Raw genomic sequence first — 22,723 nt, 5'->3', positions numbered from 1 at the left:
CTCTCTCCACTCCAGGGCCCAGGCCTCCGGGCGGCCGGAGGGGACGCCGGCAGATCCGGCGCCGCTACAGGTACCCGGGGCGCAGGGCGCGTCGGGAGGCCGCGTGTCCGCCTGCCTGGGGGCCCGACCACGCCTCTGCGGCCTCCCTCCGCGGGCGGGGAGGCCTGGTGTCCTCGGGCCCCAACTGGGTTCCCGCTGACCCCGAATTTAGGCGCGTGTGTGTTGACACAATATCATACTCGGCTCAGGTGGACCACGAGCGAGTAGACACTTGCGTAGCCTGCACGGGGCCGCCCGGGAGTCTGGTTGTGGGTGTGTTTTGAACTTGGGGCCAGTCGTTACCCAGGCTTCCTGCGGAAGCCGAACCCGGTCAGCCCTGTGGCCGAAGCGCAGTGGGCAGTGTAGGCCCGCGCGCCCCGGACCCTGGGAAGGGTTCCGGTTCGGTGGCCACACAGTGTCAGCCCTGAGGACACCCTGGTCCTGGAACACAGTGGGCACCGCTGGGCTACATGTGAGTTTTAGGAACGGGTGTCATTGTTACTCCACCGAGAGAACACCGGGGAATCTTCTGGAAGGTGAGGACAAAAGGCATGCTTTTCTGGGGTCAAGAAAAACAATATATGTATGTCACCTTGGGAATTTTAATCGTAGGTAAAATTTGGTTGGTGGGTTCACAGAATAGTTCACCTCTACATTTTCTAAAGGGTTATTTTGATATGTTAAAATATTAAAGAATGCTCATCTGGAATTTTATATAAAAAGGGAACATTTCTGTGTTTTAGAGCTCAGCCTAGAATTTAGGAGCGTAATAACCACATTTCTAAAACATCGGTAGGTAAAAGAAAAATACTTCTCCTTATTTTAAAAATTTTATCATATTCGCTCTTTTCCTAGGCTAGTACAGTTTTTTTGTTTTAAATTTGAAATCATAGATACTGTAATCTCAAGTCACATTTAAGAGATCAGCACAAACCACAGATTGCTTCACCAGGGAACATGGAAGGTTGTTTACAAGGATGCTAATTTTTACAGCTTTTTTTATGCTGCTATAAAGCATAACTTTATGATGTAGGAATGCAATAAAAGATGCTAAATGGAATCTTCAAAAATTATATTTCTCAAAAGCAAGGGAAATGGGATCTTTCATTTAAAAAAAATGAGTCAACTTAGAATACTGATGAGAAGTTACAAATCAACTGAAGTGATAGATGCTTTCAAAAATACTTATATTTCATAATATAGTGGTTAGTTATCAGTATTAGAATGAAAAAGTACAGTTTTTCACTTGACCTGACTCTGGAATAATATTTGTTTCTATGGCAATAGATTTTTGTATTAAGAATGCTGAACAGTTTAATGTCATATGTACTATTAGCATAAGGGAAGGCAACCTGGCCTAAATTGTTAAAGCTGACAGCAATGGTAAAAAACAGAGAATAGGAATCTCATTCACAAGCCTGAACAATTTCAGCAGTTTGAGGAAGGAAAAAAAACACTTAACAGAATAATACTTCATATTATTTTTTACTACTTATCAGCAGCAATTCTGATTCAAAACTGTTAAAGTTATAATAAGAAGCAATTACATTCAGTAAGGGAATAAAGACAGTAATGATGAATAATATCAGAACACAGGGTAGATAAGTCAACATGGTAGATGTCCTACCTCTAATGAATTGTACTTTTTGCTAAGTAGCCTGTTTGGCATTGAAGACTGTCACCAATGCTAAGTAGAAGAAGTCAAAGTCTATTATGATGTAGCTGTATGATTGATTTATTTGAATACATATATTCATCCTTGTATCTTTATGTTCTCCTTAATATTGGCACTAAATATCACACATGGCATTAAGTGATGGCATTTAATAATGTTGCACTTAGTTTACCTTTTGTTGATGGTGGAAGAAATAGGATATAGGAATTCAACCTGCTAAAGATGAGGTTAGGTATTGAATACAAAATGGGACACAGAGCAATTTCAGTAAATCAAGGTAGATGTGAATGGAGAACACAGAAGAAATTCTAACTTTGGGGCAATTGATGTTTAAAGCCCTCAATTACTGCTTCCCCTGAAAATGAAAATGTTTTTAATTTGTGTTGTGCAGTTTACATTTTAATTTTTAGAGTAAAGAAAAAAGTTAGCCCACAAAGATGTCTTCTAGTAATGGCAGTAGTTAACCTGTCAGTTGAAAGAATGTAACCTTCCTTTTCTCCTTTTCATGACATAAAGGTAATCTCATCTGAGGGCATTTATGTGAAGAAATAACAGCATGGCATGGTGAAACGACTGGCTCATTAATCCTGGCATCTACTTCCTACAGGGTTCCTTGATTAGTTAGATTCATTCATCGGGCATTTCGGAGTTTTTGATTTGTCACCATTGGATAGGTTCACTGAGTTCAGGCTAAATTGAGCCAGAAGCAATGTTTATTAGTAATTTTGTAGTACAGGCTATCCTAATAATTCAGCCCAAATATCTCATCTGAAAAATATCCATTCACCCTCGCTTCTAATGTGGGTTGCAGCTGTGTTCATAGGGAATTGAAAGAACACAAGTGATTGGGCATGTATTTTCTAAATTATTAATATGATGGCTAATAGCTATAAACCCATCTTCATATCCAATGCAGAAATAATGATTCATTTTAAAAATGAAAGCAGCAACAAAGGGGGGTCACCCGCTGCCTGGCTCTCTGCTAACTCTTATCAGTGCAAAGCTTTTGATACAGGACCCTTGGCCTATTTATATGTGGTCATTACAGAGAGAAACAGGACAGTGCCTTTTGTTTTTCCTCGTGCGTGCTCTACCAAAACACGGCATAGATTTTATCACACTTACTAGAAAAGGAACTTCAGGCATGAGCTACACAAGAGAGGGCCCTCTTTTGATTTTGACAATGCCATAAGAATGTAAGCAGGCATAATTACTTGTGCAGTTAAACTGCATCTTCCATCCACATGATCAAATATCCCATACTAGAGGCCCGGTGCATGAAATTTGTGCACGAGTAGGGTCCCTAGACCTGGCCGGCGATCAAGGCGGATCAGGGCCTCCCTTCCCTGGCTGCCGGCTGCCGGCCGCTGGCCGGGGCCTTCCTTTGTTCTGCGCCGCCCCCGGTTGTCAGTGCACATCATAGCAAGCAATCGAACTCCTGAGGGGACACTTTGCATTTTAGCCTTTTATATATATATATAGATATCCAAGCTAAAAGCCACACTGGATTTGAGATACACTTGTTGCAGTTGCTCAGGCTGCCACATTCCTCTTAGTTCTGAGTTGAAGTAATTCACAAATGCCAGAAAATATATAATTAACCCACATGTCATATGTGGTATATATTCTTTATATCATTTGCTGAAATGTTACAGGGTTTTATGTGCTTTTGCTCACAATCCTTATTGAATGTATTTAAGGTAAATACAAACAAGGTGAGATTAAGAACTCTAGAAGCCCTTAATACTGGAAATATTATATGTGATTCCTAGGAAATTAAAAATAATTAAAGCATTAAATACAAAATATAAGTATATTGAAATTAAAATAAGTTCTCTCTAGATTTTCTAATTGCAAAACTTTGAATGAGTTCAGTGAAGCTGAAATGGTCTCTTTTTGCTGCCCTTGCTTTATTAATTATCATATGCATAGTCTATTAGGTACTCCAACACTGATTTCAGAAATAACATTTTCAGAGGGTATTTATTACTTTTCCTCCAGTAGCTTACATTTGAACTTCATTTTTCAGTTTATAGAGCACATTATCTCATTTAAATCATAGCACTTTTACGAAGTAGATATTATATTCCCTATATTACAGATGAAGAAATTGAGACTCATAGAGGCTAAGTAGCTTGTCCAGGGTCACATTATTCTCTAAGATAATTTTAAAGATTTTCAGGTCTTTCAGCATACCATTGTGTGTGTGACATGTAGACATTGCTCTTAGTCTTAAAATATTTTCAGGGATAAAAGCTAAAATATTTCCCTTAATTAGAAATTTAACTATCTACCCTTGTAATATAATCAAGACAGGTTCTTTTTGATGGAACTTGATAAAATTAAATATAGTTTCAAGTCTAGAAACATTCCTCACCTCCTGAACTTTACCCTCAGAGGTTAATTCAAGATAGTTCTAGTTTGTCAGTGAGAAGGCTCTTTATTGCGTGCAGAATCTTTATTAATGCAGTTGTCTCCTTATGACACAAACTCTGAGTTGAGGTGGCAAGAAACTTGGGAGCTAGCCCTGAGAGTATTTTGAGGGGAGTGGCATTGTATATGGAAAGGGGATGGTTTGACTCTATCCACAGGGAGAGGATCCTTGAATTCCTTGGTATTTCATATGTGTTTCTCATCTGTCTCTGGAAGAATTTATAGGGGGATCTCTTAATATTGCTTCTGTATAATATTAAATAGTCACAACTCAGGATAAGCTGTTTCTCATTTTTATGTCCTCCACATGTTAGAAACCTACTCTGTCAATCATAGAATCATAAAATCTTAGCATTTGAAACTATCTTTGAAATCACCTAGTTCAAATTCCCTGTCCCTTTTTTTCTTGCTAAGTGGACTTGAAGATTCTGATTGAACACAAGACAAATCTCTGTTATTGGCCCAACTACCAGAAAGTCCTTTCTTTTATTGAGCCTAGTCTGCTTCTTGCTCTTCCTTCTATAGTCTTGCATCATTAGGGGGTTTTCATCACATCTCTTACTACTGAAATAATTTTTCTTTTTTGTCTTTATTCATATTTATATCAGTTATTATAATACCAGCCTATGCTATGATACCAGATAAACCTCATATCTCTGGCTTAATATAATCAAGGTTTATTTCTTGCTCATAGAAATTCCACTGTGAGTGAAGTGATTCTCTAGAACAGTTTCCTTTCATGCAGTGACTTAGTGATATAAACTGTTTCCATTTTGTGGCTCGACCACCTCAATATAGGGTTTCATTGTCTTTGAGGAAGGAAAAGAAAGAGCTGAATGGTTATGAATTGGCTCTACTGCTTTGACCCAGAAATTTCTATGGTCCAATAAGCAAAAACTAGGCTTTCCCCAATTGCAAGAGGGCTGGCAAATGTAGGGGAGAACATGGCTATTCAGTCAGTAGAAAATATCTCTGCCACAATTTTATTTTCTCTTCAATAGATACTATTAGTTCCCTTATTTACCATTTTTTTTATACTTATAAGTCAACTTTTTTTGTGTGTGTAGTAGAGTTCCAGAGAAGTAGATCACATCCAAGCTCTTGGGAAGCCTACCATATAATTGGGGAGACAAAACAAGTATATTTTTAAAAGAAAACTACAGAAGGCAGCTTTTAATGGTTTGATCAAATGCTGAGTATTCTGATCCATATCATAAATGCAGTGGGAATTCAAAGAAATGTCATTGGGGATAGAATTCCTGAGCAAAGCTTCCGGAAGGAACTGGACCTTACAAGATAGCAATGTCACCCTTTAGGATTTTCTTCTCCATTTTATTAGAATTCTTTTGATCTTTGCTTGTGGGTCTTATTTTCAAATCAATAAAGTATATTTGGTGTGTTTATGGCATTGCTAAATTATCCACTATCCTCAAATTTGGAGCCATTGATCAAATTCAGGTCTCCAGTGAGCAGGACAAGCCATTCTGGACCATTTGCCATACATTAATAGTCATTCATAATCTGGGTAGTGTTATAGGATCATGGATATTCCCCAAATGGATAAATTGTAGCAACATAATTCCCCAACATCTAGCATGGACTCTGTCATATAGTAGGTACTCAATAGATGTTTATTAAGTTGAATTGAGGTCAGATGTGTGGGTGTTAAAGCTCCTAGCTTATTGTATTTGCTACTTGTCTGTTATCATATGTGGGGAGAAGTTATCAATTTTAAAGTATATTATAGGGCTTACATGAATAATAAGGTGAAAAATACACAAATCACTCCTGACAACAAGCAAACTGGTATTTTTATTCTCATAAAAAGAGACCATCCTCATCCTATGGTGAGCACAGTGCTCACTTGGGGAGTAAACTGTCACCCATGGGAGGCTAATTACCTTTCCCAAAGAACTGGGGTACCATGTAGTGTCTTCAAAAAGGTAATTTAGTAAATTATGCCCTGGTGTCTTGGGAAAGTTAATATGCCACTCTTAGAAACTCCAGTGACTGGCTTGTTTCCCACAATAGAGGGAGGAGCACATGATTGCCAGGAAACCTGCCATCTTAGATTTCCCTATTGGTAGGCATAAGAGCTTCATTTTCATTTAAACCTAGTGGCTTCCTGAGCAATGGTTGTATGTCATGAGGCATTTAAGATTTGAAGAGTTATGATGATAATTTTCTCCTTAGGCAGAGCTCCAAAGCAGGACCTTAAGGTTCTGGTTGGGATGGCCTTGGGCATAGATTAGGAGATTGCTGCTTTCAGGGAAATAGGTATTTTTCCTTTTTGTTGTAGAACATTCCTTACCCTGTCCCTATTCTGCTATAGCTGGGGACCATGAAGAAATGCAGCATGGTTTGGAAAACATAATAACCCTTGGTCAGTCATCATCTGATTGTATTATTTTGATCCAGTCATTTAGCAGCTGTGAGCTTCTATTTCCTCATATAATATTTAAAGTTTTTTCTCAGTGCTAACAATTTCTGATAATGTTACAATTTTATATGGCTGACTAGCATGGGACAAGTCAATTTAAAAAATGCCTGTTAATCAGATGCATGGGCTGGTTTTTTGTCTAATCTGTTTCTTTTAAAGATAATTGTTCTTTTATCTGGGAGAAGGGGATCTGATTTTGAGTCAAGCCAGCATTGTATTAAGGTGCTCAAGAGGTAAACACAGAACACCAGCGCTCTGCTCAAGAGTTGCTGCCACTGACAACAACTGTAACTTCCTTGTAATAGGACACAGGGAAGGATTTGGGGCTGTATTGAATTTATTTTCGAGAATAGGAAAGAAAGACTAGAAAATGCAATAATTTAACTTTCCATAAACAAATACGGTTGTGCAAAGGAATTCTTATCTCTCTCCTTAAATCTTTAGTGGCATGGGGTTTATCTATCATCCAGTAAAGTATGGTTATCCAATGGATTTGACTGGAAAGGAGAAATCAGAGAGAAAACAGATAACCTAGACATATTCCCTGGTAGGAAAAACTCAGTAAATTTTGGTTGAATTGATTGGATTCAAATAGTACTAGGAGTTACGTGTATAAAGTTAGCACGATAACTGGAAAACTAGTGTGGGCAGTATTAGCACATTTATTCAGTTGCCAAGGCAATGCCAGGTGTTTATGACTACATGAGAGAATGAAGAGAATGGGCGGGCAGCCTAGTGTGTGTTCAGGTGAGCTCGTGTGCACAGACCAGGAAGAATCACTGCTCATAACCTCTTTTTTATGTATGGATGAAGGCAGTTAGTTCAAGCCCAGGGGAAACTGTTGAAGTATGTGAAGTTTTCAGCTTTCTTTCCTCCTCTGGTATTTTTAGAGTCAAGACCTCTCTTTCAAATCCTTTTACCCAACCAAAATAGGAAATTAACTGGTATCATTTACAGTTCGACTGGATAGATTTAAAGCAATATGCTAACTCATCTATTTAAAATCCTTTAATTTTAGTGTAAAAAGATTGTATCTTAATCTGTTTAAAAAAACTTAAACATTAGGAGACAAGTAGGAATGATGTTGGAGATAGAGTGTTTTCAAAGGGGCAATCTGAAATTTAAGGAAATTATATCACACATGATACTGGCCTTCCAAATAAATATACTTCAGTTATTTAGAATGCTCTAAGAGTTGGAGAAAGAGGAGTAAAGAAAAATATTCATTTGATAGGTGGGAACACAGGTGCTTTTTAATTTTCTTCAAATGGTATATATATTCTTTTGTTTGTTGAACATCTTTCACAATAACCAAGTACCAGTTGTAATTTCTTCCCTTCTTCAGTGTTCATCTTCAAATATCAGCTTTTTTTAGAGTAACCAAGATTTTACATTTTCCCTTGGAGATTAATTGCCTAAATACTTCTGAAGGTACACAGAGGCACCTTTTGTATTGTTGGCTTCTCTGAGGCAAAACCCTGGGTTCCAGTCACTTCGGCCTTTAACTGCCTCCTGGCTTTAAAGTAGTCCTCTCCTCCCATTGCAACCTCACCTCTTTTTCTTCCCTGTCTTTATTCCTCTGCTTTGAAGTTCCAGAGTCCTTCCCTTTGGTAATTCCATTGTTTCCTCTAGACAGGCAATCCTCATCCTTCTGGCCCCAAATTTCTGCTGCCTCAAGAACACATGGAGTTGGGGTCAGGGCTGGGGAGAAGCAACAGCTGGACAAGTTGCCCATGCATCCCTCAGGTAATTGGAGGGAAGGGGTGGAAGAGGGATAATGGAGGCTTCTTTGGGTATTATACAAGAAAGTATGACCTGGAGCATAGGAGTAGGTTGAGACCATGAAACCCGAGTTTGGGGAGAATCAGATCCAGGACTTTTGTCTATTAACTTGTGTGTATTGAGGATTAGTTTAGCTATTTCCTAGCCTGGATGCATGTATCTGACATTTATTAGATGGCAAAAAATATTTGTTGAATAAATTATACTGAGGTGGTAATGAGGAGAAAGTACAACATTGACTTTGCTTTTAGGTACCAGAAAAGCGAGAGAGTACAATATTTGCAGTGTAAAAGTAAAAAAAAAAATCCTATTGATATGAGTTACTTATCTAATTGTCTTGAAACACTGAAGCAATTATATGTAAAATAAAATGCTTTCATATGAACTTTGAATTCTCTTTTGTAACAGTATACATTCTATATATTAGGTGTTAGGTAGGATGTATCAAGATAGGAAGGAAGGTTACTGGTCAGCTACTCTTGTTATTTCTGGTTAAATTATTCACACAAATTATGGACCAAATGATCATTTAACATCAGCTTAGATATCGTCAAGAAATAGGATGCTTACCACCTTATAAAGTATTCCATTTCTTTTAAAACATTATTGTATCAAACTGAAACCATCCCCCCTCTGGCTTATCCTTGATGTCCCACAAAACAAGTCTGCATCCTTAATTACTTGACAGTTCTTCACATGTTTAAAACAACTTTTCTATTCTCCTTTCTTTCCTAAAATCTATGAAAAGATAAGGGACTATGGTTAGAGGTTTTAGGGTTTCCCAAGTTATCAAAAACTTGTTTAGTTTCCTTTATTAAATAGAAGATAGATTTTATTTGTAAAGAATATCAGAATATATATATATATATCCCCCAGATACTTAAAGCATGTTATTTTGAAAAATCAATATTTCTCAGTTTGTAAGGGTGGGTTTTGGGAATCTCATTTTGAAGTTAGAGAACCACTGTTTTAGTCACTGAAGCTGTCCAGGTGAATTAAGTGAATTGATGCTAATCTCAGGAATGCATTGCACATAAAAAGCAATGTTGAGCCTTCCTAGCTTCTCAGGGAACAGCCTTGAAATAATCTGAAGTCTTACTGGCTAAATATTAACATTGACACCCATTAGCTCTCTTATTCTCATTTATAAGTTCTTTATTTCCCAGCTTCCTCTCAGTCATGGATTACTCAATTCTAGTTACATCTTCCTCCCACAGCATACAACTTGAGTTCTTTTTAGTTTCCTTATCCTTAGCCCTCTAGGTTGGTGCTGATATAGGGTAGTCATCTGTCAACATTCGGGTTTTATGAGATTATATCTATGTTCAGTCATTTAGATCTTGCTGTTCTTCAACCGTATTTTATTTTTCTAAAGCTTTACGTATATGTAAACATTAATGCAACTCAACATGAATGAATTCTACTTATAATCCCTTCCTTTATCTGATTATTTTCATTGGTTTATGGTCCCTTTCAATCTTTATACACATGCCTATTTAATTTTTAAATATTTGTGACCAAAAATAGATCATATTTTGTATTTTGCTTATATATCATATTTTGTATATATCTTTATGTATAGAGTTTTAATGACTAAAGTATTAGTTTATAGTTTTTTTCTGATTACAAAAGTTACCTGTTTATTGTAAAAAATTCTTAATACAAACCCATATATTTATTCAAAATATATTTGAATGTCTGACTTCATAACCTAATTACTCAGTTAAGCACTATGAAGATTTGATTAATTGTGTGTGTGTATAGATGAGAGAATTATTTTACTTTTTTAAAATATATTTTTATTGATTTTAGAGAGGAAGGGAGAGGGAGAGAGAGATAGAAACATCAATGATGAGAGAGAATCATTGATCAGCTGCCTCTTGCTTGCCCCCCACTGGGGACTGAGCCACAACCCAGGCTTGTGCCATGACAGGGAATGGAACTTCCTGGTTTATAGGTTGACGCTCAATTACCTGCTGGGCGAGAGATAATTATTTCAAAGAAACTTTTGTATATAACAGTTGTCTTGAGTAAAAACATAATAAAAGAAAGTCTTTTACTTACAACCCCATAGTCCAATATAGTAACTGCTAGCTACATGTGGATATTTAAGTTAAATAAAATTTAAAGTTCAGTTCCTCAGTTATAATAGCTGCATTTTAAGCACTTAAAAACCACAATGTGGCTAGTGGCTTCTATATTGGGTATCATTACAGAAAGTTTTATTGGACAGTTGTGATTCATAGCATTCTAGGATAATGAGATATAGAACCAAGTTGATCTGCTTCCATGGCATTTCACTCTGTGCTGTAGCTGTGGAATTGAACAATGTAAGTGGACAGTGAATACTTCTGAGGGCCTTTGAAGAAATGCATGTAAGTAAGAACTTACCTACCCATAGAATTCTATCTAGATTTCAAAGTAAAAAATGTTTAAATGGGAGTAAGGGGGCTATAAGAGGAAGGTTTTAACTACCAAAGCTATAAAATGAGAGGGATATACAGTTCAGATTTAATAATTATGTACTTGCTGTATACCACTACTTGAATCCACACTTCAGTGATTTTCTCTGTCAATGGTAGCCAAAGAATGCTTTTTATGTAAGATTTTAAATTGGATCCATATGTAAATTTGTGGTTACATCTTTATCATTTAGAGTGGATATATGACAGATGTGGTGATGAGTGCAGGAGGGGAACACCCATGATTTTAAGCAGATGTGTGTGTGTGTGTGTGTTACATGCACACTAAGATTTTCCTTCAGCTATGTCATAGCTGTTTCAGAAAAACAAGTGTTTTAACACTTATAACTTGTCCAGTGATGATCTAAAATTAGCTGTATTTTCTCTCCAGAGCATCCTCAAATCCCTGCAGACCTAAAAAATGGTTATATATCAAAACCTTGCAGACCTGGTCAGATGTGCTGTTACATTAATTATAATGCAAATCATGGCTGTGGATTCTGTATGCAGATGTGCATAGAGAGCTTGCAGATGTGCACAAAGGAAAAGCTGTTGAAAAGGCTTGAATACATTGCACAGGTGCCAGGCGTTATTACGGGCTAGTTACTGATAATACTTGCTGATGGATTTATTTCATGACCTGGGCAATGTCAAGTATATAATCAGAGACTCAATTGAGCTATTAGGGGGAAAAAAGTACATATATACTCCTGTCCCCTGCTCCCCCTCAACAGAGTGGGTTTTTTGACATTTCAAATGGTAACTTAAAAGTAACGAATTAGTTTTTATTATAGTTACTTAAAATAATTTTAAAAAACTGAAATGAAATTAAAATGATACCAATGGCCGAAACTGGTTTGGCTCAGTGGATAGAGCATCGGCCTGCGGACTGAAAGGTCCCAGGTTCGATTCCGGTCAAGGGCATGTACCTTGGTTGTGGGCACATCCCCAGTGGGGAGTGTGCAGGAGGCAGCTGGTTGATGTTTCTCTCTCATCGATGTTTCTAACTCTCTATCTATCTCCTTTCCTCTCTGTAAAAACTCAATAAAATATATTTTTAAAAAAAATGATACCAATGTATCTTAGTTGCTGGCAATATTGGGGACTCACAATTGATTGGTTTGGTTTTCATCATTCACTGTGAGAGAGTATGATTGTAGCCATTAATTTTTAAAATTTAAAAAATAATTTCAAACATATACAAATACAGAGAAAATAGTACAGTGAGCCCGGCCAGTGTGGCTAGCTTCCACTTATAAACCAGGAGATCACGGTTTGATTCCCGATCAGGACACATGTCCGGTTGCAGGCTCCATGCCCACTAGGGAGTGTGCAGGAGGCAGTCAATCCATGATTCTCATCATTGATGGTTCTCTCTCTCTCCCTCTCCCTCCCTCTCCCTTCCTCTCTGAAATCAGTTTTTTAAAAAAGCTAACATTTAAGTAACTCTCTGAAGGATTATATTACTTAAGAGTCCTAAATTATGTATATATTTAAAAAAGCCCTGGTGTGTTTGCTCAGTGATTAGAGTGTTGGCCCACAGACCAAAGGGTCTTGGATTCAATTCCCAGTCAAGGACTCATACCCGGTTACAGGCTTACTACCTGGCCCTCGGTCGGGGCACTTGGGGGAGGCAACCAATCAATGTGTCTCTCTGACATTGATGTTTTTCTCTCTTTCCCCCATTCCTCCTCCCTCCCACTCTCTCTAAAAAAACAAAATCAATGGAAAAAATATCCTCGGGTGAGGATTAAAAAAAATTTTTTTAGTTATACAATGAACTCCTTTATACCCATCACTCAGATTTAATAATTAAGATTTTTATTCCATTTGCTTCATTTATTTTTTCCATCTTTTTTCTCTGTTTTAGTATAGTAAAACATATCTCAGACATTGCACATGTTTCAATATGGATTCTAAAAATATGAACAAATGCCATTTATACCCCTAAGAATTTAAATAATTTTTTTGGTATCATCTAGTTCATAATCAAATTTCTTTGACTATCTTGAAATGTCTTTTTAGAGTTAGTATGTTAGAATCAGGTCTGAACAAAGTCTGTATATTGCAGTTGTCTCTTAAGACATAAAAAAACAATTCATTAATATTTAGTAAATTTACAGATTTGGTCAAGCAGCATCACAATCAGTTTTATAGCATTTTCACCCCTGCACTCAAATTTCTCCCAGCCCATCTGGGCTTGAAGTGATACCTGGGCATTATAGTTTTGCCTTTTCCAGAATACCAAACATCTAGTATGTAGCCTTTGCATCTGGCTTCTTTCATTTAGTACAAAGGTTTTGAGATTCAACTATATTGTGGCATATATGTCCCTATTTTCTTGCTAGGTAGTATTCCATTGTATAGCTCTACCAAGGGTCATTATTTTTAGTATGTTAATTTGAAGAGTGATTTGAGCAGGTTGGTAAAGTTTAATACTTAGATCAGTGATTTTAATTCCTCCATGGTCAAGATCAGGATACCCTATGAAAATTCATTGGTACATTCTGGCATAGGAATCTTACTTTTTCTTTAGGATTAGGCTGTGTAGAAGATATCACTTGAGTTATACCTGGAAGCACGAGGAAGAAGAATGCCCCAAGAGAACTCATTATCGAATGTTATAGAGCAATAAGGGAGCATACCCACTATATTCTTAGTTCCTTGAGGAACTTCTCTTGGTCTCTTATATTACTTTTCACCCTTCAGTGCCATTGTAAACTCTTGATAGTTACTTGTTGAGTAAGCCAAATTTATACCAAAATGTTAATCAGATTGTGATTAATATATTTTGACCCTGAAGCATAGTGCCCTAAAAACCACCATATACTTTATTGGGTTATGTCTTCCCCATCTCCTCCCACGCCCAAATAAAGAGGGCCAGCCTCTTACATTAGTGTTTATGGTTCTTTTCATCATCAAGTGCCAAGGTCCTTTTTCTTTTCTTTTTCCTTTTTCACCCTCTTTCAACTGTGGGGCCCTGTGTTTTGGAAGATTTTATCTATCATGTAGTATTTATTAAATAATTTTTTCATTTGGAAAATGAGTCAAGGATATTAACTAGCTAGTTGTATATCTGACAGTGAAAGAGCTTCTGATTAGCAAGAGATAACCACTGTTAACTGCATAGTGTAGACATAGTTTCTGCCAAGAGTAAATAAATTTATGATTTACTTGACTTCATTAAGGGAACATATGCAACTAATTTTAGTGTTTTTAGAAATATTGGTAATAGCTTGAGGGTCCCTCATTACTATATTTACACATACTTAGATATGTAGAGTCTCTAGGTTTGCAATTACTATATGATTTCTTTTTCATGAATGCCTGACCTAAATATTAACCAAATGCTTTGAAAACCTGGATTTGTGGTTCACTTAAGGCAGTGGTTCTCAACCTTCTGGCCCTTTATTTTATTTATTTATTTTTTTTTTAAAAATATATTATAGACCAGTGGTGCTCAACCTTCTGGCCTTTTAAATACAGTTCCTCATGTTGTGACCCAACCATAAAATTATTTTTGTTGCTACTTCATAACTATAATGTTGCTACTGTTATGAATTGTAATGTAAATATCTGATATGCAGGATGGTCTCAGGCGACCCCTGTGAGAGGGTTGTTCGATCGCCAAAGGGGTCGCGACCCACAGGTTGAGAACCACTGACTTAAGGCCATAGGAATTCCAAAGATGTTAAGGACAGACTTTGGCATTAGGCTTTAGCACTCATCAGTAACATTAGCATTGAACCATAATTGTCTATGCAGATCTAGGTTGCGCCTTATGGAAAAGAAGATAATACTACATCAGACTTAACTGTTCCTAATGTAATGTCATGAAGTTCAGCCCAAACTAAGGGAAAAAGGATATTTATTGACTTACATAATTCCAAAGGCCAGGTTGGCTTCAGGCATTACTTGATTAGAATTCAGCCATAGTTTGCAAAACCTAGTTTTTCCTTCTGTATCACTCAGCTTGGACACTGCTGTTTGGGTTATGTTCCCAGGCAAGTTCTTCCCTGTGGTTCTGATTGGCTGTAGCAGCTCCTGTCTGCATCTTACCAGGTTCAATTGCCATGGAAAAGAGAGACTTTCCCCAGGTTTCCCAGCAATAGTTTGAGTCTCTTTGGCTCTGACTGAAATATGTGGTCATCTTGTTTTAAGTGAATATGCTGAGGGAAATAAGGTACCGATTGTTTAGGCTCAGGCCAGTAAATCTAGGTCTGAAGCTTCATCCAAACATATGGACTGAGAATTGGGCGGGGCATTCTGTAGAGGCAATGTGGGATATAGTTATCAAAGGAAGGAAGAAAAGATGTATAGTAGCCCCATACCAAATGCCTATACATGTGCTTGCCATTTCCTGTTTGCTAGGTGCTGAACTAGGTACTTTTCACAAATGTAGTTTCACATAATTTTATTCTCACAATGTATCTGTGAGTTAGTTATATTTCTGTTTTATAGTTAGGGAGATAATCTCAGAGAGGTTAAGTCATTGCCTAGTTTCATATTAGTGGAATTGCTGGAACCAGGATTCTTGCCAAACTCAGATCAGGGCCAGAAGCAAGATAGAGAACTGAATGAGGTAACTATCTAAAATTAGTCAAACTATAAGGAAAGCCAAATGAATTAAACATTCATTTATATTCAGTATGAATTTTCTTCAATATTTTGGTTTGTTTTTTAGAAAGAGTTTGTCTTTTTCCCTCAGTCACCATTTCCCTTCATGCATATAGAATTGTAGTCTCTTTATAGCAGTAATTCTTAAAAGGTAGTCTGCAGATATCTCGGGTCCCCTTTTCGTATGTCTGGGAAGTTACAATCTTTTTCATCATAAGACTACGATGTAATTTACCTTTTTCACTGTGTTGAAATTTGGTCTGATGGTGCAAAAGCAATAGTGGATAAAACCATTTTTGTTTTAGAGTAAATCAGTACGTTGACACCAAACTGTACCTAGTAGTCGCTATATTCTTACAGAAAAAAAAAAGAAAAAAATTAAGAACATTTTTGATGAATACTTAAGAACATTTTGGATAATTTTATTAGATCACAACTCTTGAGTAAATGTCTTTTTAATATTTTGGGTGATGAAATTGGAATCATGCAGAGAGCACTTTTGCCTATATATTAAAGTATGATGGCTCTTGAGGAAAAGCACTTGTGTGATTGTGTTATGAGCTGACCTAGCTGCGTTTTTCAATGAATACTATTTTTACCTGAGAGAACAATTGAAAAACTATGGGTATTTAGAGTTGGGTATGTATTTGGCAGACATTTTCTAAAGAATTGATCAAGGAAAGTTTAAGGAAAACAACTGATAAAAATTCGACCTCTCAAGTGAAAACTAGAACTTTGGAAGACTTGTATCGTCACTGTGAGCTCAACAATTTTTCAGTAATTTAAAGACTTTCCTGATGAAATTGGTGGTGAATTGATGAATGTGATATTTAAATATTGTATAATAAAGTATGTCAACATTTGAAAGATCTACATTTTTTCCAAACCAATATTTTCTAAATGATTAGTACATGGTGGTACAAAATCACGCAAGTTAGAAGATCCATTCAAAGTGCACTCATAAAACACTTTTTAATGTAAGAATGTATGAAAATTTCATTGATATCAGATTTCATATTCCAACTAACTTTTAAGAAACCATCTCTTTTTTAATCAAAGCAGAATATCCATAATTATCCAAATGACTGTTAACCGTTTTCAACTACATATCTGACTGGGGACAGTTTTTCATTTACTTCAGTCAAAACAGCATATCATGACAAATTGAAGACAGGTTCATTTATGAGAGAATTCAGTTGACTTCTATTAACACAGTCTTCTCATCCGGCCAGTGTTGTCCGGTGGATTGAGTGTTGTCCCATGCACCAATAGATCACCGGTTCGATTCCTCATCAGGGCACACGCCTGGGTTTTGGGCTCAGTCTCCAGTGGGGGGTGTGCAGGAGGCAGCTGATTGATGTTTCTATCTCTCTCTCCCTCTCCCTTCCTCTATCTCTAAAATCAACAAAAACATTTTAAAAAAAAGAGAGTCTCCTCACTAATTTTTTTGAAAAATACATTTATTTTTATAAACTATGTTATGTTAACATAAAATGGATTTATTTTTTTGTTTTAAAGCGAATTAATAAATAGTTTTTCAGTTTTAATTTCTAATAGCACAAATATTGATATAACCTATAAACAAAAGCTCTTTGAGGTTCTCAGTAATTTTTAAGGGACCAAGAAAGTTTGAGAACTCAAATGCTGAAAACCATTGCCTTAAAGGGCTGTTTTTTTTCTTCCAAGGATCAAAAGATCTGTCTGTTTTCTATTTTTTTGTCCATAATGAACCAAAGTGAAAATTTAGCAGGGAACTCTTCAATTAGATCCCTACCTGACTATCAGTCTAATTTTTAATAATTGAAACCTTGGAGTACAAATCACTGGAACTTTTTATTAAAATTAGAGGATTTGGTTTCAGAATTAGGCTGAGGTCTAACTGACTAGGGAACAAGTGTAGGGCCAAGAAATATCCCTGGCATGTACTTCAACAAATCACTCCTGCCTCTAGAGCTCCTCACCTCTTTTCCATGTGAAATTACTTTTTTCTTTTAACCTCAAACTCACCCTTTAGGCCTCTTCCCCTAGAGCTATTGGTGCCTGAATCAGTACAGATAAGTAAGAGACTCTCCAGACTCTCTGGCAGGTGGCAAGCCATGTCAGAGAAATTCATATTCTTGGTTTAAACTGTGAATGCTCTTTTCCATAGAAATATGATGCCAGTTATGGATAGCTTCTATGACAAAGTTGCATGTGGATGGACTAGGTGTCTGTGGGCTTGCCTGGGAGTCTTAGTGCCCTAAGTTCCAAATAAAATGTCAGTATTTAACTTTTTTCCTAAGTTGGGAACTGATTTTACATTTTAAAACATTCTACATTATAAATTGGGATAAATATTATAAGGACAAGTAAAATTAAGAATCATCTTAACAGTAGTAAAATGGGGTCATTTTGCTCTTTATGAGTCTGAATGATAGAATTTGTCCCATAGGCTCTAAAATTAAGCCCACTAATTAAGGCAGTACTTAAAAGCACAACAAAGGTAATGATCAAGAAGGGCTTGAATTCCCAGGTTTTATAAAATAGAATTATATTTCTCAGGGCTGCTGGCATTCAAAGGCAAAAGAAACATTTCACAAAATTGTCTATTTTCTACTTAAACTGATGTCCTATAACTATATCTGAAAAGCTAAGTTGTAATTTTGAGGACAGCATGGATGAAAGGGAAAAAAAATTACTACCCCTAGTAACAGATGTGAAATTACATTAGATAAATATAATCATTAGTTTCAGTCTCACCCTGGTTAATTTGTTTGTGGAAATGTGCAACCTATTATTCATTAGATAATTTTTCACACATTGATTAGAAAGCCATGTCGAATTGTGACCCTGCACATTTGGGCTTACCTATCTTGCAATGAAGTGTACCACTTACAATAGTGGAAATGGGGGACAAAATGTTTATCTCAAGCTGATTTTGTGCCAATAAATAAAGTAAATCAATAGCCAGTGAAGTGTGAACAACATTTCTCTGCTGTATAATATGGTTTTGGGGGCAATTTGACATGCTACAAGGGGAAACAAGGGTCTTGAACACAAAGGTAATAAAAGCAAATCATGCTGGTAACTGTTATTGAAGTTCTGTATTTTTCTATACTTGGGCAGCTTTAATATATGAAAAATAATGCACATAAGAGTATAAAAATATTGAGGCAACTTTCCCCCATATTTATAAACATTGTCTCTTATAGATTTTATTGTTCACGCACTCTATACCTGTGATAAATACTTTCTATTTGATCTAATTTAGTATACAAACTCAGGTAACTTTAATGTCTTTATAGCAAATACAATACAAAGATTTTAAATTTCAAATAGACTTTATTAGCACTTAATAAGACCTCACCTGAATTTTATTTTTCAATATTCAGGTAACTGCTTACAGAAATAAAATAATCTCTGAAATAAGAAATATTTTTTCTCTCCTGCAAAAAACTTCCAGGAGAGACCCCCATTTTTTCATTTTCTGCCCTCCTTACCATTCCAAACCATAGGGAAAATGAATCTCTTTTCTAATTCTCTGAAGGAGTCTAATGATATAAATGCATTTATAAAGTGTATCTTCTTGCCAGTTTGAACATCAGATTTGTGTGTTTTTTTTAAATTAAGATGAAAGTAATACATTTTCTCACATAATACTGGCTGCATTCAAGTAATAAATGATTAATTAAAAGGTAGTGTGTGTGTACGTGTGTGTCTTAATTTAGGTCAAATAATGAAGGGCTGCGTTATAGAATGTTTGGTTTCTAGAAGGAGCTTTCTGGCCCTCTTGGTCTAAAATAAAATCATAGCCAGAGAAATCTGCATATTCAAAGGAAAAATGGTTACTGGTGTTGCAGAACATGCTTTGCTGCCCAAGAATGTTATTTCCTTGACAAATTCGTAACCATTATTAGAAAAAAGAATCAGTGACGACAACTATTTTAATAATATGTGCTGATGTATTTATTTAAAGTCAATGAATTGATTCATGTGAAGAGTTCTGGGGAAAAAAATCTAATTTTGAGGTTATCCCCTCCCACCTACCTTTCTTATTTGGACAGGGCTTCAGGCTACCGTAGATTAATTTTAAAAATCTAGCTTTAAGCAGATTTATAATATGTTATAAATAAAATAAAGACCCTGCTAGGCACTTCTAATTTCCCATTTCAATGCCCAACTAGTAGAAGTAGAAGCACTTGTGAGAGCCAAGATAATAATAGAGAGACCAGGGGTGAGATAGAATGAGCATTAGGTTAAGAATAAGATTTATGATCTAGTTTTTGCTGTCAGTTAAGCCCTGTAACTTTTTTGGTTTTAGTAGACTACGTGAGCTCTAAAGTTTTTCAGCTTTAATAATGCATGCATGTAATATTTTTATAAAATAGTATCATGTTATATATGGGAGTATACTTGATGACTCAGATAATAGTCTACTATTATAACCTTCTTTACATTTAATATAAATATTTTTCTATGTTCTTATATATTCTTTTATTTCTAATGGCTGTATCATAATTCATTATGGTTTTACTATAATTCATTTAACCATCTCTCTGTTACTGGTTATAATCAAAGATAGCATCTCTTCTTATAATGTTACTATAGTTTATTAATTTCTCTCCCTTTTCCTACTGTTGCCTCTTATAGTATATAGTCTATAACCAAACAAATCTTTTTCTTTGTAATTGGCAATCAGATACAACATTGCCCTGCTCAGAACTCTTCAACTATTTTTTTGAATACAACCCAAAAGTATTACCTTGCCTGTAGCGCACTGTGTAATCTGGCAGCTGTCTACCTCTGGAACCTTATTTCTGCATTCTACCTCATTCACTGCACTTCACCCACTGTTCTCTAGGGCTATTCTCCAAATCTATAACCATGTTCCAGTCTCAGGGCCTTTGCTCTTGATGTTTCCTCTATCTGGGACACACTTCTTTCTGATAACTCCATGATTTGTTTTTTCATTTCCTTCAGATCTCTGCTTAATTATTCCTCCTTAATTCTATCTAAAATAGCATTCCTCTACCATTCTCTATCCTCTTACTGTTGTTTTTCTTCATAGCACTTATTACTATCTGACATTATGTTATGTATTTCTTTTTTTTTTAAATCTGTGTCACCTATAGCCTTCCTTAAATCCATTAGTCTCTTTCTAAGTGCACCTCACCAAAACCTCTATTATTCTTGAGAATACCCTAAGGTTTGAACCTCTCCACATTGTTACAAATGCAGTCAGTTCATTTGGGAAGAGATTAGACCAGCGGTTCTCAACCTTCCTAATTCTGCGATCCTTTAATACAGTTCCTCATGTTGTGGTGACACCCAACCATAAAATTATTTTCGTTGCTACTTCATAACTGTAATTTTGCTACTGTTATGAATCATAATGTAAATATCTGATATGCAGGATGTATTTTCATTGTTATAAATTGAACATAATTAAAGCATAGTGATTAATCACAAAAACAATAATTATATATGTGTTTTCCGATGGTCTTAGGTGACCCTTGTGAAAAGGTCGTTCGATCCCCAAAGGGGTCGCGGCCCACAGGTTGAGAACCGCTGGATTAGACCCACTTCTCTCTTCAGGCAAGATCTCTGAGCTAGTGCTCAGAGGGACAATGGAAAACCTCTCTGAGTGACACCCCTGCTCTAGGATCTGAGTGCTCAGTGGAATAGGGCCAGCAACCTGAGATTTTCCTTGGCTTGCCTCTCCTGTCATGGAACCACCACCTCATGATCTGCAGCAAGGGTGATCAGGTTCCCAGTATTCTCAGCACACGACACACACCAGGATAGAGCATCTATTCCACGAATGGGGGCTTGGTAGAAGAAGGAACCCCTACTTCTTGACCACACTCCACCAGTATCTAGCCTCAGCAATAGGTTTCTGTGGGCAGGTTTTTCCTCCAGGGAAGCCAGCCCTCCAACTGGGAGCTGGGGACTGAGGGAGCCCTGTGTTCTTAGCTGTAGCATCTTGAGTGGAGACTGTGCCTCACTGAGCTGAGAGTGGGTGGGAAGGAGCATTTTGGTTTAAATACCATAGACTGTATTTTATAGATTTTCTTGAGTATCTGTTCAAGTTCCTTCATTTGCTGTTACCCCTTAAGACTATTTCCAGAGGTCCTAAATGGTTGCTTTTAAATAATTTTCACCAGTTTTACTGGAAAGTGGGTCAGTAAGCCCCTCATGCTGTTGTAGAAGGTAATCACTTAGGATTTTCTCTCTCAACATTATTTTTAAAAGATTTATCCTTGCTGATACATACAGTTCTCATTAACTCATTTTCACTGCTGTGTACTGTACTACCACTACTATATACTACTCTGTTTCATGAAAAAATAGCTTATTTCCCTACTGAGTATAGTTTGGTTGCTTTCACTCATTAGAAACAGTACTACAGTGTGTATCCTTGTATATATCTCCTTGTGTACATGTGCACATGTGCAGAATTTCTGTAAATACCTACAAGAAAAATTTCTAGGTTATTATACTTCCTCTATCCTTTGCAACATTTAGTGTTATTAGACCTAATTTTGCTTAATGTGAAATTATTCTCTTTGTTTTACTAATTTTCATCTTTTGACTACTAATGAGATTGAGCAACGTTTTATATTTTATTGGCAACTAGAGGCCCGGTGCACAACATTCGTGCACTGGCGGGGTGGGGGGTCATCCTCAGCCCGGCCTGTGCCCTTTAGCAGTCCGAGAGCCCTTGGGGGATGTTCCACTGATGGCTTAGCCCCCCCCTCCTTAGGCCCATGGGGAGCGGGTCTAAGCCATCAGTCGGACATCCTTAGTGCTGCCGTGGAGGCGGGAGAGGCTCCTGCCACTGCTGCTGCGCTTGCCAGCCATCAGCCCAGCTTGTGGCTGAGCAGCACTCCCCCTGTGGAAGCATACTGACCACCAGGGGGCAGCTCCTGCATTGAGCATCTGCCCCCTGGTGGTCAGTGCGCATTATAGTGACCAGTTAAACTGACGGACACTTAGCATATTAGGCTTTTATTATATGGGATAAGTCAGAGGCTTACGGAACAGCTAAGATAATCGGTTTCCTCAAATACAGAGTGAGAAGAGTTCAGTTATGTCACAAATGCTGGAGGGCTTGCTCAGAGCTGAGGGCATTACTAAGCTCTGAGGTAAAGCAACCAATGAGAGACAACTCCCTGCCCTTCTCGAATATAGATATTACTTCAGTGTGACTCATTTTAGTCACTATGTCGCCTGTGATATGCTTGAAGGAAGGACAATTTGCTGCATTCCTTTTGTGTCAACAGATGATAAAACATG

The 22,723-nt window shown here is 36.9% G+C and overlaps 2 protein-coding genes across 4 annotated transcripts in view; both read left to right on the top strand.

The window, feature by feature from the left end:
• OTP (orthopedia homeobox) overlaps positions 1-6,492 on the top strand; it is a 16,257-nt gene extending 9,765 nt beyond the window's left edge. Inside the window, exon 4 of the mRNA XM_015571571.1 lies at positions 6,480-6,492. Coding sequence (XP_015427057.1) covers positions 6,480-6,492 — 13 coding nt within the window. The remainder of the gene's footprint in view (positions 1-6,479) is intronic.
• A 1,737-nt stretch (positions 6,493-8,229) lies between these two features.
• WDR41 (WD repeat domain 41) overlaps positions 8,230-22,723 on the top strand; it is a 112,467-nt gene continuing 97,973 nt past the window's right edge. For 2 of the 3 annotated variants that reach the window (XM_015571618.1, XM_015571617.1), the window contains exon 1: positions 8,237-8,333. In XM_015571618.1, the coding sequence (XP_015427104.1) occupies positions 8,271-8,333 (63 nt within the window). In that variant the 5' untranslated portion in view covers positions 8,237-8,270. Of the gene's footprint in view, positions 8,334-22,723 lie in introns of all 3 variants that reach the window. The other variant, XM_015571620.1, reaches the window with a different exon arrangement.

This window comes from Myotis davidii, unplaced genomic scaffold, assembly GCF_000327345.1.
Source record: "Myotis davidii unplaced genomic scaffold, ASM32734v1 scaffold44, whole genome shotgun sequence".
Classification (NCBI taxonomy): Eukaryota; Metazoa; Chordata; class Mammalia; order Chiroptera; family Vespertilionidae; genus Myotis; species Myotis davidii.
The sequence above is the reverse complement of the archived record's forward strand: the minus strand, read 5'-3'. Positions and strand labels throughout refer to the sequence as shown.